Source organism: Scedosporium apiospermum (genome assembly GCF_000732125.1).
Source record: "Scedosporium apiospermum strain IHEM 14462 chromosome Unknown SEQ_SAPIO_0098, whole genome shotgun sequence".
Taxonomy (NCBI): domain Eukaryota; kingdom Fungi; phylum Ascomycota; class Sordariomycetes; order Microascales; family Microascaceae; genus Scedosporium; species Scedosporium apiospermum.
This window is the reverse complement of record NW_015971799.1, coordinates 249,143-268,356: the sequence shown is the minus strand read 5'-3', so window position 1 is coordinate 268,356 and position 19,214 is coordinate 249,143. Positions and strand designations below refer to the sequence as shown.

At 52.2% G+C, this 19,214-nt stretch overlaps 3 protein-coding genes and 1 pseudogene across 3 annotated transcripts; 1 reads left to right on the top strand and 3 right to left on the bottom strand.

The window, feature by feature from the left end:
- Nucleotides 1–510: 510 nt before the first annotated feature.
- SAPIO_CDS5243 lies at nt 511–2,178 on the bottom strand (annotated as a pseudogene; the record flags this gene model as incomplete).
- A 2,649-nt stretch (nt 2,179–4,827) lies between these two features.
- Nucleotides 4,828–5,866, top strand: SAPIO_CDS5242 (uncharacterized protein; the record flags this gene model as incomplete). Its single annotated transcript, XM_016787608.1, has 2 exons — nt 4,828–5,152; nt 5,268–5,866. 2 exons carry the CDS (start codon nt 4,828–4,830, stop codon nt 5,864–5,866), a joined length of 924 nt encoding a protein of 307 aa, XP_016642623.1.
- Nucleotides 5,867–8,826: 2,960 nt separating this feature from the next.
- On the bottom strand, nt 8,827–12,411 carry SAPIO_CDS5241 (Endocytosis protein end4; the record flags this gene model as incomplete). The annotated part of the gene is made up of 5 exons (XM_016787607.1): nt 8,827–8,913; nt 9,021–11,434; nt 11,557–12,038; nt 12,127–12,267; nt 12,389–12,411. 5 exons carry the CDS (start codon nt 12,409–12,411, stop codon nt 8,827–8,829), a joined length of 3,147 nt encoding a protein of 1,048 aa, XP_016642622.1.
- An 856-nt stretch (nt 12,412–13,267) lies between these two features.
- On the bottom strand, nt 13,268–17,347 carry SAPIO_CDS5240 (uncharacterized protein; the record flags this gene model as incomplete). The annotated part of the gene is made up of 8 exons (XM_016787606.1): nt 13,268–13,495; nt 13,566–13,911; nt 14,046–14,668; nt 15,057–15,409; nt 15,761–16,270; nt 16,343–16,713; nt 16,786–17,192; nt 17,291–17,347. The coding sequence occupies 8 exons, from the start codon at nt 17,345–17,347 to the stop codon at nt 13,268–13,270; spliced, it is 2,895 nt and encodes a 964-aa protein (XP_016642621.1).
- Nucleotides 17,348–19,214: the final 1,867 nt, after the last annotated feature.

The window sequence follows — 19,214 nt, the reverse complement described above, 5'->3', positions numbered from 1 at the left end:
TCCGTTGACGACGTGATAACTTTATATACGAGTCCATGGAAAGAACTCCCAGCCGAGCAGCTCAAGCAGCAGGACTGCGACCAAATGGCCAAGTGGTCAATTGGAGCGCTCAGAAGGTTAGAAAATCGCAATTTTCGTAGCTCGCGGGAAGCAACCGAGATTCGACCCTGGGAGCAACCCCCGAGCGAGCTTTTTGTTTTTGCCTTTCTTTTCTTTTTTCTTCGTTTTCATTTCTAATTTTCTTTTTAACTCCTGTTAATCTACCGTGGTGAAAGTGAGAGAGGACTCCAGCAGCGGTCCGAGTCACGGAGGGGCGGACGACGGGCCAGTATAAGACTGTCGAAAGGTTACTTAACGGGTTTGGTGCTAGTATGAGCATTCATCATCCAGTTTATATTTCGAATCTATTCTTACTCTGTCATGAGATTTTAACGCCTTTCCCTCCGAAACAGATATGAAACAACTTAAACAAACCGACAAACATATACACACTGATCATTCGTTACTCTTCTACGGACAATATTCCTTGTCTCCCGTCTGTCCAGTCCACTCAAAGTGCACCACATCCGCAATCCTCCGAAGAACGGTCGGGTCAAGCAAGCTGCGCGTCATATCAGCCAGCCAAGCATCATGCTCCTTCCCCTGAGTCCTCACAACTGAGTACGTCTCATCCATTTCAACCCGCTTCTTCCAAACCGAAGGCTGGATATCGGTCGAAGCCAAGGTGCCGTAGGTCGACAGCGCAGCCAGCAACTCTTGGTAGGAAATCCGGTTCTTCTGCGAAGAATATTCGCATTTCGGGTAGGCCCTGACCTCCCGGACGACGGTGAGAAGTTCGTACAACTTGTGGTGCGAAGCCAAGACGGCCCAGTTACAGAAGGCCATGGTGACTCTAGCGCACAAAGGATTAGAACGGATGAGCTCGACGGAGGTCTCTACGACCCGGCTAATGAGGGAGTCGAGATATTGGCAAAAGCTGCCCCTGACGCCGCGCAGCACGACATTCTCACGCTGCTTTCGCAACGTATCGCTCCGGAAATCGACAATGTCGTTGATGAGAGTGCATACCTCCGCAAGGCGCATGTACTGCCCCTCACCAATCTCTCGTCCCGTCGCCAGAGAGGCCGGCACGATGCCGTGGCTGATGGCGATGTCAATGTGGCGTTGGGCAATCAAGCTCGTCATGTGGCTACCGTGAACGCCCTCGGGAAGTCGGTCACGAGCATGGTCTGCGTAGTAGCCTAGCACGCGGAACTGAACCGTCATTCCCACGAGGAGGCGGAGGTGCCATTCTGTCACCGACCCCGCGATTGTGCAGAGCTTGAGGAAAGCGTATGCGGCTGCGCCGACCTGTTGGAGGAGTTTGAGCATGGGGCCATCGGCGGCGGCGCTGTAGTCTCCGATCAGGATATCATTTCCTGAGTCGGCGACGGCACGCAGAATACCCTCGTCACACCATCCAGAGCCGCAGGCGGCAGCGAAGTAGTACTTGGCGTCCGCGCACATTTTAAGACCCTCCGCGGTAGGGTAGAGCTCTTTGTGCAGGGCAGATGCGGTGTCGTTCTGAGGGTGTGGCCGTCGATCGGGAGCCAAGACAACGGGGATATCGGCCATAGTACCGGCGCCCTGGCAGGTGTCTGGAGGAGGGAGCATGCCGGCGTTGGCGAGGAGCAGGTCGGTTACTGCGACGCGCATGTTCTCTGCCGAGAAGAGATTGTCGCAGTGGTCACCCGATGACCATTCGTCGAACTTGCCTACGACCTGATCCATTGCATCCAATGAGTTTCGTACGGACTGGCAGTCGACAGTGTCGAGGATATTTGCAACTGTCGTGTGTTCCGGGACAGGAAAAAGACCGTTGCAGGTGCAAGATGTGACGGGATTGAAACTCTGAGAGAGAATATCAGTCACATCGCAGGACGGTGCCTTGGATCCTCCGAGGAGGACTTGTCCATGGGCGTGGAGCCGCTTGAAGGATCGAACGGCGTTTTGGAGGACTTCGTGGTCCAAGAGCTTCACGAGATTTGGTCTCCGGAATAGCTCTCCCAGCTCCTCCAAAGTCAAGCTGGTTTTCTGATTCTCCGAGTCGCCATCTTCGACGGCATTCGAAAGCCAGGCGTCAACCCAAGCTGTATACGCCAGGGCGCAGATATCTCTTTGGTGAAGAGGAAGATTCATTGTCGAGTTGGCTTAAAGCTGTTAGAAGGAGAGATGCTATGAGAAGGAGAGACGCCGTGGGAAGAGTCGCCGTGATAAGGAGAGTCGATGTCTTTTACGCGCCCATGGGCAGCTTGATTTTTCTTCCCCTCTCCCTTGCTTGCATCTTCCTCTTCTTCTCTTCTTCTTATCTTATTTTTTCCTCCGCCTTGCAGAGACCCCATGTACTAATATTGGATAATGGCATCGCAAACGGTTAGAGCTTGATGCTTGCATGGACTAGTGATTGTTTTTTCTTGTCCTATTCACCACTCGTGCTCCTCTCGAAGCTCGGGCATTTTGCGGGTCCCGTCGACTAACCGCTCCAGAGAAGAAACGCGATCCAGTGATTTTTTATTCCCCCCACTGTTAACCGTTAGGGCTCCAGGATTAGCCCCGTCTGCCTACCTTATCGTTTCTTAGAATCTCACCGGCCGCTTTCTTCTCCGTGGCTGGCTGTCCTCATGCCCGGCACATCGCCGAACAAACCCTGCTCCTTGTTTCACCTCGGCACTACGACCTAGTTTCGGTGCTGTGATCCGGGAACCTCTCCAGGGCCGGTCAAATACGCACGACGCTATGACGCTGTGGGGGCGGAAGGGTGACCAGTGTTTGTCGCGATGGTCGTTGGGTTGGGGCAAGAAGTTGACAATCTTGAGTTGTGGAAGCCGAACCTGACGGCAGACAATTGAGTCGGCGCTGGCTGGAGGCCGGAAGCCAACATGGCAGCGCATCATCTCTGATAGCTACGGGAACCCTTCTTGTCTAGAAAGCGTGGCACTCTCTGATCGGGAGTTTGCCGTTGGTGGAGGGAAAAGGGAACAACGACCTGGGCTCAGACCTGTAACGGATTTGATACCGTCTCGTGAAAATTTATAGTGGTCTGCATCTGCGCGTCCCCCCACACACTCTCCACACTTCGTGTTGCAGTCCGAAGAGATAAAAAATCAAGTGGAATATCCGAGCTGATTCCTTCCGATCAGTCAAACGAGTCCCTCTGTCGAGCTCAGTAGCGACGATATTCAGCTCAGCAGCGAAAAGGTGTGGAGATTCTGTGCCATCTTCCTAGCTCCAATACTCACACAGGTTTACATTGTAACTCTCAGCTATTGAGATGACAGGTACTCCAATCCGTGCTTGGCTTCGAATAAAATCCGAGAATAGAGTAATCTGAACCGCCAGTCATTTCAATTACCTGTTGACAATCAACCATTGACGAGCTCGACGTTAGAAACAACTCCACGTGGGTCACCAATGCTTCCTCCTGACTCGAGATGGTGCCTGGGGCTTGATGCTCCGATGTTGTAGCACCATAACCGCTGGTGATTTGTCTATGCCTAGTGACTCTGAAGGCACCTCACTTTCTTCGAGTCGATTTCCAAGGGGGAAGGTTGAGTTAGCTTGTCACGGCCAATCAACCCAGTCAGCACGTATCCTACTGACGGTCCGAAAAGTCGTTACTCGTTACTCCACGGACCATTCGCCGATTGCGGACATTAACGGCATCTTCACCTTCACTTCCTGTCTGGTGTCGTCTTGGTCATGATATGCTAGAACCTGTAGAGTCAGCTATCTCTCGGTGAGATTGTGGAGATGTTTGCTCCATTTAAATTGCACATGAAGCCCCGGAGAGAGCGGATTGGGCGGAAGGCAATAACAGCGATAGTAGTGATCTTGGCGAGGTCCATGGGAGGGGGGTTTTCACGGCACGCCGCTAACCATTACATGCAGCCATGTATGTGCGTACATATGTACATCATGTGGAAACTAAAAGGCCAGGTGATGGCAGGGAAGAGGCTGGCCGGGGCTGGCTAGGATCCAAAACTGTAGAAGACTCCCTTGAACTAAGGAAGAGATGTGTGTATAACAAGAACATGAGAACATCCCATGAGAGTGGTGCCAGCTAGTGAATTTGCGGTCATCGTATATGATTGTCTGCCCACTCTGACTCTGGGTTTGGGCAGATTCTACTCCGTGAGTCAACGGCCCGGTTCCTCGCACGTCGCGGTCCGCCTGCGATCCGAAACCTCTTATTGCTTGCATGCGTTTCTATCTCTCTGCTTAATCGGACAGTCTAGAGACTTTTGGGATCGATAATCTCTGGCATGGGCGAGGCTAGAGCAACGGCCATTGTGTGTTGTTATTTCGTGGGAGGAGTGACTCGAGCGAGCCTTCCTTGAAACATTTGCTCATGCCTTTGAATATTCGACTCGAGTTTCCCTTGGGAAGGAGCCGACGAGCGCCTCGAGCCTTCCCTTTGCTCCTTCCCTCATCCGCATCACGAGCTCCCTTTCGCCTTCCCTTTCCGCGTTGCCCTCTCGAGTTCCAGTCCCTTACTTCCTCCAGTTCACAATGCTCCTCGACTATATAAAATATTCTAGCAACACACTCTTCTTCACTTTTCCCCCTTCTCACATCAATCCATTCCAATCCCTGGGGGTGAATTTAAAAAAAAGATTCCCGAGAAAAAAAAAAAAGAGAGAAAACGAATCCCTTCCACTACCATACACACCCCAAACCACTACGTCCCTCTCCTATTCTCATTTTGTTTCTATTCACTACCACATTTATTTTTTTACCCCCAAGAAGCACAATTTAACATATAATCCCCATCCAATCCCGCCCGCAACAATGACGATGGCGAACTCGAACAGGAACGAGAAGCTCCTCGCGTTCATCGCCGGGCTGAGCCCGCAGCAGATCCTCGACCTCCTCCCCGAGAACGTCGTCAGCGGTCTTTCCGCTCTCCTCTCCCAACATCCTGCTGGCCAGGATGGAACCTTTCAATTCCAAGGACCTGTCACCGTCGTCAATGGCAGGTCTTCGTCGGGCAGCACTCTCGGTTCTTCCTCGCCTCTTGGCTCCGGCCTGAGTCCTGAGGGTGCGTCGGGTGATGAGCCTGAGGTGAAAGTAGAGAAGGCGAAGAGGCCTTTGAATGCCTTTATCGCCTTTCGAAGTAAGTTTGATTGGTTCCTCTCTCGTTTTTCTTTTTTATCCCCGGTTTTTATTCTTCCGCTATCGTTCCTACGTTAAACTTGAAATGGTCTAATTCTTTTAAACTTTCGTTCAAGGCTATTACAAGACCATTTTCCTCAAGTCCCCTCAGAAGGAAGTCTCTTCGTACATCACAGTCCTCTGGGCCGGTGAACACTTCCGCAACAAATGGGCTCTCATCGCCAAGGTGTACTCCTTCGTACGCGACGAGGTCGGCAAGGACAACGCCAACGTCGCTGACTTCCTGGCGATTGCCTGCCCCATTATGCTGATCGTACCTCCCGAGTCCTATCTCCATGCGCTCGGTTGGGTCCAGGCTCGCGACTCCTCGGGACACGCCTACATCACGCAGGATCGGAACACTGCGCAGGCGTTCATCACGGCTATCGAGAACCAGCCCAGCCCCGCGACGGAGCTCGATCTCCTTGTCCAGTGCACGCAGGCTGGATACATGGCACAGTGCTCTGACGTACTCATTGAGAAGCTTGCGAACAAGCTCAATACTATCATGTCGCCCAACGTCGTGTCTTCGGCCAATAGCGACCAGGATATGATTCTCAATGGTGGCCAATTCTTTCCGAACGGCATAGATAACAACATGAGTATGAAAGCCGCGCTTCTCAGCCCCGCTACGACGGATATACAGATGGAAAACATGGAAGCTTTTGTCGATTAGGAGTCGACCTTGGCTCTCCCTGCCGAGAACACATCGACGGACAGCAACGGCGTCGACGCGGCCGACGACGCCGAATCCGTTTCCGCGAGCGGTGGACCCATCTGGGATCCTAACTATAATTACTTTCAGTATGAGACTTTCCCTGAGAAGACTTAGGACGATATTCTTTTTTTTTTCTTTATTACGGTCATGATACCAAGGAGTTGAAGAGGGAGGAGGAGGCGAAACTGAGCTGGCTCTGGAGTTGGCTCAGCATGGTTAGCATGGTATAGCATGGACCTCAGGGGAGGGTATTTCAGGGGAATTTTTTCTCTACGTAATGCAACGACTTGATGAATTTCACGAAATCAAAATGGTCTGTTCGAGGGAGGACTTTTGTTTTAGAAAAGTCAATAAACGAACAGTTTATATACCCTCAAATCTGGATGAAGTAATATGAGTTGTGCAAGTTTAGTGAGTGTAGGTTGATACGAGTCGGTGTCTTGCCGATGAACTCCTCGTGAGCCAAGTAATGTACTTTAAAATATCTTTCCCTCCTTCTTACCCAGTCTCTTGTGCTTAATTCAGCTTCGATCGAAGTCTGCCGGTTTGAACATGTCGGCTCCAGTGCCTCCATCACGATAAATTGACGATGATTTCCCCCTACAAAATCCAAGGTGCCCACCTGCCCGCTCCTTTCCCCTGCCAAGAGAAGGCAACATCCAGATCAAACCCCCTCCCTCTTTATCCCATCAAGGAAAACTGTTACCATGAAGAAAGATCGATTAATCCAGCCGCCCCGAGCTTTTTTTTTTTTTTTTTTTGTGCCTCTGCAAGGGATGAAGGTCCACGAGGATCATCGTCCAGGTTTTAATGTTCAGCCCAGCAGGACACAAGCTGCAAGGGAGGGGGGGTAGTCAACTTAGGCTTTGTCAAATTGGCCAATTACGTCTGTCCGTTTCGACGGGGGGGAGACCGAGACGGGGCGGGAAGCGGGGATGGCCCTGGTACAGTGGGTCGCTCCTGCTTGAACGGTGGGGGCAGCGGGGGTCTCGGGGGCGTGGAGATAATTTAGAGGGGGGTGTGGGTTGGAGATGTTGCGGAGGAGGTGGGTGGACCCGTGGACTTGGGACGGACGGAATTTGGGGGGGATTTGGAGAGGGGGAGATGGGATGGATTTGGCTGCTATACTATATAGGTACTATATCCCATATCGAGCTCCCTTCTTAATTCTTTCCTGGTTCAAATCTTTCCGTGTTTCCATGAGTCGCTCATCACGACACACCCTCATTGGGCAAGCCCACCGTTTCATGCGGCCCGTAAGTTGACCGTGGCAAGTGGCAAGGACGAGGCACCTCATCACTTTCATGCCGTTTGGCATCGAACTCGACATCACAGTTCAGGGTCAGCTGAAGACCGCAGCGCAAAGTAACCTCTGCCGGCATCCACAAACCGACTAGTACACCGGCTCTCGAAATGAGAGCCTCCCTCGTCCAGATCAGGAAATAGAGAATCTGCAGGCCGGCCAAACAACGTCTTACCAGCATGGTAGGACAAACAACATGGACAAGGTCCCCCCCACTTCAAACCTGGTCTTAATCCTCATTTTTTTCACCAAAACCCGGTATTGGCGACGTCTGTCACACGTAACGCAGCTTTCTACAAGTACGAAAGTACACGACACGCTTCGAACTTGGGCAGGTAATATTTGTTTGCTTTCGTACAGGTTGCACCGCCGTGTTGCAAGGGCGAGTCCGAGCTTTTTTCTTTGCCCCGCTTCTCCACGTGCTCGAAAATATTACCGAATTCAGACGATTTTTTGGGCTTGAACAAGAAGGGGTTGCCTGGACCTAGATGAGGGGACAGACACACTTGCAGGATTGATATTGGATTTCTCGAGTCGTGTTTCCTTTGATCTCTCTCTCTTAGACTATCTTCCTTCTTTCTCTCTCTTTTCGGTCCCCTTCTCTTGTTTCTTTATTCACTTTTCTTTTTCATATTTTATTTCCCGGAGTGCGTTTTTTAAGAGAGCGGATACATACATACCTTCCCTCTGCTCTGCTGTCACAACCTCAGGCCGAAAAAAAAATGATTCGTCACAATCACAAATCGTTGCTGTAAGACAAACACGAACTCTTCTCTCGCAGCCTGCAGCCGCCCCAACTCTGCATACGCACCCTTCGACATTGTCTTTTTTTTACTTTTGGGGGAAAACACCTGATAGGTTCCATCGGGCGGTGCGAAGAAAAACTCGCTCTCTCACTCGCACATGACTTGTTTTCCTTGTTTGCTACTCTTGCTTATCTTGGACAAACTCATGTAGGACGGTGGAGATGGAGAATCAGGGCAGATGCTGATGTGTTGAGGAGGTATCTTTGTGTTTTATGGATGCCGATGGCGGAAGGGCGGGAATAATAAGAAATAAAAATAAGAAAAAGAATGAAGAAAATAAAGCACATAAAATATTACGAATATAAATTGAGAAAGCTAATTGAGAAGATAAACTAAGAATATATATATATATATATATATAAAATAAAAAAGCGCGAGAATTAAATAATGCAGAAAAAGAAGAGAGCGTTGGGAAGAAATAGTAGATTGTCATCTTTGCCCCAAATAAATCGATGAGACCCAAGCCGATAATACGAAGTACCCTAATCCGAGAGCTCTTGGGCCTCGGATGGCAGCCTCATATAGAACAAGACAGAAAGAAAATCCCACCAAAAAGCCATGTTCATTTAAATACTCGCTAATACATCTACAAACTACGGTTCCCACGAAGAAAAGAGGACGGCGGCCTGTCTGCCTGTCTGCCTGCCTAGTCCCCTTGACCATGATGACGCAAGAGCAACAAATAACCAGGTTGACTCAAGTAACATTCTCACCCTTCCCTGCTTCTGCGCATCATCACCAACCGCGAACCCATCTTACACACCCCCCGGCGCACTTCCCCCTCCCCTGCTTCCAAGTTAATCCCTCTCTTACTCTTCTTGGTACGAAATCTTGCGCATTTCCCCGAGCCGGATACGAGCTGCCGATAGAGCATTTTCGAGCTGGAGGATTTCGACCTGTAGACACATCAATCGTTAGAAAAAAAAAAAAAAAAGAAGGTATTTTCCCAGTGCAACCAGAGTAAACAGATGGGGAGAGAGGGGGAAAAAAATGGTATGCTCACCTGCTGCTCCATCTCGCGCACCTTGAACTCGTGCGCCCCCAACTTCGAATAATCCACCTTCTCCTCCCCCTCCTGATTCCTCTCCCTAATAATCGCCTGCACCTGCCTTACAAGCGCCCTACACGCCGCTCCCACAGCCTTGCTCGCCTGCTCCAGCTCGTCCTGGCTCTTGCTCATGAAGCCCGCCTTGACGCGGCTGGCCGCCACGAGCTGCGCCGTCGAGGCTGCCACATCGTTGGACGCCACGATGAGCTGCTCGGGGCTGTTTCTCCCAGAAAGGACGCCGTCCGCCGTCTCGATGAGCGTGTTGGTCGACGACGCTACGGCCTTGGCTGCCGAGATGAGACCTTGCGTCCATCGATTGTTCTTCTTGTAGAACGCCGTGCGTGACGACGAGCCGCGGCCCGCCTGCACGATCTCCTGCTGCGTCGCCGTCGCGGCCTTGATAAGACGCGCAATGGCCGTCGTGATGGCCGTCGCGGCGTCGAGGATCGAATCGTGCACCTTCAGCTCGTACGTCGAGTACCCGTCGCGCGGCTTGTTCTTGAGCTTGGCGAGGCGCGCCGCAGCCGCCGCGATGGCATCCGCCGCCTTCGACAGCTCCTGGTCCACGAGGTCACCGAGGTCGCCTTTACCGACGAGCTTGCCGAACGTCGGCGCAAAAGTCTCCACGAGCTTGTTCAGCTTCTGCAGGTTGATCTGCACGTCGTTGTTATTGTTAATAACAACGTCCGTCTTCTGGATCGGGTCCATGCCGTCGAGCCGGAAGCTCTGCACGGCGCGGAAGAACCGGACCGTCGCCTGCGCTGACTGCCGCGCGCCACCCATGAGGTTGTCGCCTTGCTTGTCGTCCGCCGCGAGGCGGAGGAGGCCCTTGGTGTTGGTGCAGACGTCACCGATGGCGCCGGCGAAGACGTTGATGGCCTTGATGAGCTCGGCGTGCGAGGCGTTGGGCCCATCTGCGATAAAGTTGTTGAACGCCGTGGCGAACTCCATCGCGCTCGCCGACGTCTTTTCGATCTGCGACAGCACGTACGTCGGCGACGCGTTCTGGTTACCTGCCTGCATTGTCGAGTCCAGCTCGTACAGCGCCTCATCCACCCGATGGACGGCGGACTGCAGCACCGAGTCTATGATGTCGTTAATCTTGTCCAGGTTGGCCAAGATGATGGCGTCAATCTCGCCGTCGAGCGCATGGTCGGTCTCGCCATGGTTCTGCTTGAGCTCGTTAAGCTCGAGAAGGGTCTGGTCCATACCCGCCTTGTATACCTCGAGCTCCTCCTCCTTCTCGCGGAGCAGCTGCTCGAGGTCCGAGCTGCCGTCGCGCAGCTTGTTCTGAACGTCTTCGAGGGCCCTCGATTTATTGCGCAAGGCCTCCTCAAGGTCGGCGATCTCGCGGTTATACTTTGACAGCATAGCGGACAGCTCGTTGCCCTTGCTGCGCTCGAGGTTGTCGGCACGGTCGAGAGCCATGCGCAGCTCGCGCTTGAGCTTCTCGACCTCGTCCTTGTTAGCGCCGCTGAGGCGGTCCTTCTCGTGCAAAGCGCGGTCGCGCTCGCGGATCATGTCGGCGAGCTCGAGGTTCTTCGTCTTGATCTCGCGCTCGAGCTTTTCGCGCTTGTCGATGGCCTCCTGCGCGCTGGCCGCCTTGAGCTGTACGGATTTAAACTTTTGCAAAAGATCAAGATGCTCGTGTCGAAGCTGGGAGTAGAGCTTGGCAAGAGCCTCGTACTTAGACCTCCAAGTATTGACCTGCTCCTGCAGCGCGCGGATCTGCTCGTCCTTGCTAGTGATTTGCTGACCGTAGTTGGCCTGGAGAGACAGTATCTCGCCTTCAAGTCCTTTGACACGCTGGTCGTATTGCTGTAGCATAAGCTGATCGCGCTCGTACTGGGCCCTGGCGTTCAGGTTCTCCTGCTCGAGCTCGGCTAGTCGGCCCTGAGTCTGCCATTGCGCTTGCTGGGCCAGAAGACGCTCCTGCTCTAGTCGCTGCTGCTCAGCCAACTTGCGTTGTTGCTCCTCGAAGTCGCGTTGGGCCTGCAGTTGAGCCTGCTGCTGGGCTAGGAGTGCTTGCTGTTGCTTCTCTTGAAGGATTCTCTGCTGCTCCTCGTATTCGCGGTTTTGACGATCGAGCTCGTTCTTCCAGAATTCGTTGATCTCATCTGGCGCATCGTTTTTCGGTGCGGGAGTCGGTGAGGGAGCCCTCTCAATCTCTTGCTTCGGCCTTGCGGGGAGCGCGGGAGCTTCGTCATCGACGGCAAGGAGGTTGGGTGGGTCCTGCGGAAGTTTGGGGACGCTGATGAGACTGGTAAGGTATCGTAGATTCGAGCATTCGTAGTAGAACTTGACTAGGCGGTAATGTTGGGCGCCGTATCGCTCACGTAGCGGTTCTAAGGCTTCGTCATCGCCGGTGGCTGAGGGAAGTTAATGTTAGAATGACGTCCATTATGTGGGGCCCATATTTTAAGCCCGACGTCGTACGCGGTACGTGCAAAATAGCAGAGCCCAGAGGCAGCACATAGTGAGATGCACTTACAGGAATGCATTGCCCTCAGCATGCTCGTAATAAATTTATAGATTCCATAGCTCTCCTGCACCAGCGGCACCAGCGCTGAGATACGACACTCATTGTTGCCCACGTGCCGGAAATGGGAGAAGATGAGCTTCTGGAACTGGTCGATCCTATCCTGCAGCGTCATAAGGTCTGTAATTGTCTCGTATCCTTCATTAGGGTCGTTTATGGCCTTGAGACTGAGGTACTCCTCGTACTCGAACGTGCCGTTGAATTCGGGGTGCTGTCGGTGGAACGAGAGCTTGGCGAGGAGGTAGTTGACGTAGTCTCGGATAAGCTGTCCGTAGCCTCGAATACCGTCTCCCGAAACCCCGCGGTTGAGGCTGTCGATCCAGCTACGGTTCGCCATGGCTTCTTTGAGGGTATTAGGGTGACCTTCTTGGAGCACCTTGTGGATGGTGATGAGGGCCTTGAAAGTTTGTACTTCATCGGCGAGAATGGGTTGGCTGTGGAACAGCAATGATGCAGGTTAGATTTGGCGCCATCTGAGCAACTTCGAAGCTCGAAGATCAGCGGGATCGAGGAAGAACATACACCTTCATGCCGGTCCAAAAGGCATGGGAGGACCTATGGTCCCAGGTATACACAATACAGCTCCGTACATGTTTACGCTTCGGCGCCGTTTCGTCGGGACTCGTTGCCTTCTTGATACTAATGTTGAGATCTTGGTCGGTCCTGGAAAAAGTGACAACAGCATATTAGAATTGTGCGAGACAGATTCGAAGGGAAAAGGGGGGCAAGAAGCAGTAGGAGTAGCATTGCGTTCTCAGCGAGCTGTTTCGAGAAGATGACATACTTGGTATGTGTTATGGTCGACATCTTGAAGCTCGCAGCTGCCGATCAGCAGCTTCGCAGTTCCGGACGATATCAACACAATGAGATAGGACGAAAGCAGAACGAAGAGTAACAGGCCGACATGCCCTTGACTCGTTAATAGCTGACGTCTGAGATGCTCGATTGACTTGGGCTAGGCTGCCAGTAATAGCGCTGTGTCGTGAGATTAGGAGCGTCATCACGTGATATCTTACGTGGCCCCTGCACACCCTGCACATGCAAAGTTGGCTGTAAGTGACATCCGCCGCGTTCCTTCCAGTTTATTTCGAGGAATTTATCTCGGAATAGGTTTGCCAAGCTGCCGCCATTGAAAGTGAAACACCCTTCAGGGCGACAGACGCAGTCAATAATGATTCCTTTTCCTTTTTCTATGCGACTACGAAGTAAATATTCTCTCTGTTAATTCAGTACGATGTCGTACACAGTCACCTACTCATGTCGAGAAACAAGCCAAACTTGACCCGTCAAGTGAGCTTACACCGAAAAGCTATTTGCAGCCTCACATCTATCCCTTCTCGCGTTTGGATGCTCAATTGAACCTTCCGCCACCCTTCACGGAAGTCCTCCTCTAGCTTGAATGCCGGCCCCGCTAGACAATTGCACAGCCTCCTCGGATGGCCCGGGAGGCCATGAGCTTGCCACATTCATGGGGTTGGGTTCTTTTTTTTTTTTTTTTTACCAGAATTTGCAAATAGAAATTTGGGAGGCGATCTGGACGAGCACACCGTCGTCTCCCTACCCAAATTATATGGTGAATCGCTAGGGAACGCTGGAATGGCGGACTCATCTCCCATATAGGAACTAGTGACATCTTCCCCGGGCACAGCGGGTGATTATCGAGTCATCGTCGTCGTGCCATGTGTTCCCAGGGCTTCGACTGAAAACCAGCTCCTATACTTCGCAAATTGAGGGAGTGATATAATGCCCCAAGAAGACGAGCATCAACCCCCTTAGGCGCATGTAAGACCTGGATAGTTCCACCGTTCGCCTCCGAAAGCTTCTGAACGGCCCTACGGAGCGAGGACACGAGATACGGAGATTCGGTGTACGATCCTCCGAGGAGAACGTACTGTCCCAAGAGTTAGAGAGTTCCTCCCCTAATCCCTCAATACATTAGAAAAGCGGTGCGGAATACGTACCGAAATCTTTCCACCCTCAGAGTGCATCCTCCCAATGCAAAGCTGAAGCGCCTTCACAACCATATCGACCGAGGGCTTCAGGCAGCTCAGGATCTGTGCACCGCTAAAGGCCAAGCTTCCACCGAACCCGGGAGCGCCTTCGGGAGCAATGTATCGGACTATCCAGTTTCGCTCATGGCATTCTTCCGTATCGTCGAATTGCCGAATGAGTTCCCGGAACTGCTGGCTGCAATTTTTCAGCATCTCCTTCAGCTCCATGCGGCTGATACTGTAAATAGAGCTTCGGAGCTTTGCAATCAGCCTCGTGCGGCAGTGGCTGGCGAACAAAGTTTGCGCTCGGTTCAGTCTGTGTCGTGAGTAATAGGTTAGCAGGGCGCCGACTTCCTCGCCGGGCGTTCATAGATGTTTTACGCCTGAAAAAGAAGAGGGGGAAGGAATAAATATGAGAGGGGGCGGGGAGGGAGAGAGAGAAATCCTCACCCTGCGCATTCACCGATGTATCCCTGTTGATACTCCCACATCACAATGTGGAGTGGCGAGACGGGCTGGAAGATCAGTGGAGTGCAGTCAACCATTATCTCGTCCGCATTCAACACAACAATACTCCGCGGCAGGGTGTGATCCCTCAGATTTTCGAGATTCAACCCCTCCCAATGAAAGAAGAAATTTGTAATGGCAATCGAGTGCGGGATTACCCTTGCGTGGCGCATCAGATTGTCGTCCGAGAGCATATTCGTCAGCCACTCCCAGCCCATTCGATGCAAGAAGTCGGGAATAGTGTAGACCATAGAGTTGAGCTGTTGTTCAGATAGAGGACTCCCTTCTTTGTCCTTCGACAGGAGCTGGCAGAGCTCAAACTCCTGCATTTGCAGTTCTGTCGCATAAACGGAGGGGTTCATAGCGGAGTCCCCGATAAAGTTCCAGCTTTGGCCCGAAAATCCAGCCTCTCCGGTTTCGTCGAGCCAGAATCGGGGGTAGGGCATCTCAGCTGCGGGATCGGGATTGCCGGTGAGCAACGGCCCCTTGTGTCTAAACGATGACAATCTCCGGACAAGTTTCTTCATTCCAATCATCAATGACGATGGCGCCTCCCTTTCCAGGTGCTAAATGAAATACGTCAGTGCTAACAAGAAGCGAGGAGACCTCAATCCGTCATGGCCCGGCGTGAATACCTACAGGACATTTGCACAAGGTAACCGTCTCCTCTACACATTTTGTCATAGCTACAGTACCTGTGGTCCCAAAGCAGAACATGAAAGCCACTGAAGGATGCTCTGTAGACGCAGGTAACGGCCGTGTACAAAGTAAATGCGAAGGGCCAGAGGATTCTCCAGGCCGGGGTCCACCGATATTACCAACAATTTTCGGCAACATCCATTTCGGCTTCGCCCATTGCGTATTCGGCTCGAAAAGCCCTGAGGGCTGCCGAATTTCAAATGCTGGGAGTTCGACCGACACCCTGGTCTCTACCACAACTGTAGTCCCACCTACTTCGGGTCCTGAAGTCCTTGTTGTATGGCTGTGGACAGTTTGTAGAGCAGGCGGCCCTGAACCCAGGTCTTGATCAGCTCCATCGTGGTTGATATCTTGGCTCTCAATTCCAATTTCTTGGCCGGAACGCGTGTCCGCGTCTTGGGTAACTTTCACTTTGCGTTTCTGGCCCCTGTGAGGGAGACTAGAATCGTCGGATCCTTCGAGACGGACCGAGGCAAGGCTACTATTGCTATCAGTGGAATCCTCGGCCCGTACTTGCCCCGTCAGATCTTGTGGCACATGGGCCTCTCCAGATAATTGGACTAAAGTGATATTCTCGAACATATCAGCGTCTTCGGCCTCTGGATGTGCTGTATCGACACCTTCCAAGGAGTCTAGTCGGTCAGAGGACCTCAAAGAAAGCATCGATCGAAAGGGCCGCGGATTAGGCAGGCGTTTCGCAATAGTGCTGCCCTGTACCTCATTTGGGGGTCGTTCGAAAGCTAGAAGAAACCTGCTTGAAAACGACCCTTGGCTCTCAACTGGACCTTCTAACAATACTTCTGCATTCTTCGCAAACACCTGACAGATCAAGTTCCGATCTTTTAAGAGGATTTGCAAAGGGAACATCACCAGACTACTTTCGGTACTCAGAGTGTGCCAAGTCAGGGGCAAGGAGCGTCTCACAGCCTCTCCCTCGATAGCGGCACCCTTCCTCTCACAAGTTATGGCGAAAATAGTTAAGCAGGCGCAGTAGCTGGGGCTCTCTTTTCCCGCAATCCTTCTCTTCGCACGCAACACAGCCTTGCAGATGTTGTAGGCATCATCGAAGCGAGAGTCCTTAAGATGAGCAAGAGCAACTGCCTCCAGGAGATCGTAGATTGGCAGGCTCTCGGGAGATTTGGACTTGGGTAGCGAGAAGAGTAGGGAGGATGCCTCATCCCATTTTTTGAGGGCGCAAAGGCAGAGAGCGAGCCGAAGCTGTAAGGAAGTGAGCGTACGTTTAGCGGAGGGACCGCTGGTGGCTTTCACAATTGCCGTTCTCAAGCATTCCTCTGTTTTGGGATAGTTCCCTTTCATGAAACTGTCATAGGCGAGCTCTTCCAGGTTTCGGCAGAAATCGAGTTCTACATCAGACTCGCTGGAAAGCGATTTGGCATCATCTTCATTGGGGTCGACAGAGCGATGGGGGTTTATGCCACGGTGCTCCAAGTCCTTCTTCCCCTCTTTATCTGGCGCGGTCAGAGTCGTTGACGTGTCTATTTGTGTGGGAAGAAGGCTACCACCTTCTTCGGTCACCATACCTCCAGATTCGGACCCCGGAACAATGGGCAAGCTGTCATTCCAGAGTTCAATACGATTCCTCTCTTCGTCAGTGAGAGCAACGCCAAACTCGCTTCCCCCCCACATTGATGACCTCGTGCTGGCCGCGTAGCTGGTTTCACGGTGGAACTTCCGAGCCGCTTTGGCGAGTTCCTCGAGGTTTCGAGCCTGTCGCGCGGCGAAGGGATCGATGGGCCTTGGCTGCTCCTTCTCTTCCCCTTCCTGTTTCCCTTCGCTCTCTCTTTCGGGTTTGCTGTGAACTGCTTTCACAGCCTCTGCGATTAATCCCCTGAGCTGTTGCAGCTCTTGGAAGAGGCTATCCTGGCTCGCATTTGCACGGAAGGTCAAGGATCTGGTCCGAAATTAGCAACTAATACTCAGGGTCTCGAGGCTCTTGACAGTAGTGGAGGCGGCTGGAACTTACACATTCACGACAGACAGAGCGGTCTGCATAGCACAATTGCATTTGTAAATCTTATCAGTAAACTCCTGGATTTCGTTACTCCGAAGGCTATACCGGAAATGAAGACCTGGGCTCTTGATAAGCTTAACAAAGTTCTTTGCCTCAGTGTCGTAGGTGCTCGTCAGTCGCATGACCACCCGGTCTAATTCATCGACGGTGACCTTGCAGTCAACGAGTGCGTTATCGATTTGCCGCCACATATGATCGTCCAGGTGGCCGAGAGCCAGGGTCTGGGTACTACATTGCTTCACGGTCTTTTCGACAGAGGCTAGGAGTTTTGCTAGACGGCTGACTTCTCCTGAGAGATTTATGACTTTGGTGTCAATGTTCTTAACATCGTTGATGAGCTTGAGGAGCGAGGAGGAGAACTTTAACGATGGTTAGCCCCAATATGATGAATTAGCTAGAAGTAAATACTCTTTGCAAGAGTGTTTCCCATCTGCTCGAAGATGGAAGATGAACCTACAATGGAGGTGCTCCCGGCCAGTGATGCCGCACCGGCGGCGATAGACAAAGGGTTCATATCGATTGTTGCTCCTCGCCCTTCAATATTCCTCTCCAGCGACGGTCGGAGTGCGGGGGTCAGTTGAACTCTCATTCAATGAGAATGGCGTTATTGCGGGATGGAAGAAATCGCAAATGTCTCTCTAACCGCGGCCAAAGATGTGATATGAGCCAAGGCCGTTGCAACAGGGCGGGAAAGAGTCTACGGAAATATTGAATCACGGCCACAGCTCAAAGCAGACTGCCCGTAATTGGTAAAGCTCTCACTATCATATCAGCCACCGTCGAGGTTCTTGGGACCAGGTTGTCAAACCTGGGTCAGGAAGATATTGAATTACTCGCTGTCTCATTGGCCGAAGTACCCAGCTTCCACCATATTTAAGCCCCCTTCCCATTTCAGGAGCATAGATCAGTGTCGGCCGAGACGTCGAGACAGGGCATCTCGTAGTGGACATCTCGTAGTGTACCAGGTCAGGTCATGTATGACCTTTGCCTCCCACAACGAAATACACCACCTTCTTCCCGGTCGGACCAGTCAATCTAAGACAGAGCCATGGGAAATTTCTCTGCACTGAGACAGGATCGTAGATAATAGGAGCCATCGATGACGAGTAAGAGGCCAATCGCCCGAACTACAAATTCTAATCCAGGCGACCAGCATTCACCATGATAACGCCAGCTTCACAGGCCGCAGAAACGGAAAGGCCTTCCACATCGACATTTTGTTAGCACAGTTTACCAACTCTCCTCGACGACCGACAACTGCACGTCGTATGTGGAGGTACTCCAGTTGGGGACACTTCCCCGTTGCCGAGACCGACATTATCGAGTGGATCCTTCGGCCATTTGAGCGGTTCTTCACCGATCTCGCGCCGAACTCGGCGCCGGGAAGCGGGATTATCTGGCCCGGGATTTTTTACGTCGCGCTATATACTCACCATGGATGGGGAATTGCGACGACAGCGGCGCCTGATTGGGCAAGCATCCCTCTCTTCTGCCTGGAGTCTGGCTCGATGAGGGCAAGGTCTTAGATGGTAATGAGACGTGGACGTATCTAATACGATACGTCCAGGGTCTTCCTCAGCTTTGGCGATCCCGAAGATGTGCCACGCAAGTGGCTCCGAAGGGTCTTTATCAGCAATGTCAAGACAACTTCAAGACAACCTGCTTATTTGAGCTGTGCAACTCCCCACCGCAGACTGCAACCAGGCTTCGGGCATACAAGAAGATTAGTGCGATTAATCCGGATCCTCCACCTCATTATGTGCCGCCTTCACGGTGTCGTGGTGAGTGACTAGGGCTATATATCAGGGTTACTGTAAGCTACATCGACCCCGATGAGCTCCCAACTTCTCCGGGGCCGCCGTGGGTGACATACCTTAACGCCGTCATCGCCGACGTTATCTGGGGGATGTCACGGCAGAGAGCGTTCTCCTCGATAGAGACGCTAATGCTTGGATTATCGATTTTGGCTTTCTCTAAACCAAGGGCTGGGTCGATAAAGAGTTTGCTGGGACAGTGGAAGGTGGCCTGGGCGGAATGGCAAAGCTGAGAGGGTTTATCAGGATTGGTCTGTGTCCATTTGGGGAAGCAGGGGCAGTATGAGACGGAGAATCCTTAACATTTAGTTTGGAGAGGAGCACACTCACGCAATTATCGGCATAGAACCCACAAGAAAGCAAGGCGTGGCTAGCTTGTCTTTCGCCACTGAGGCATCTTTCTCTAGCTCTATGTCCGACCAAGGCAGCAAGGATTTCTGGTGTCTTCCGGCGCATCACCCCGCCGGGACTGATATGAACGGATGCTTGTTTCCCCAGGGAACTAGCAGAAAACTCACAGTGATGGCTTGCCGCCGTTCGCTTCGGCGCGTCTACCCGGAACCGCGG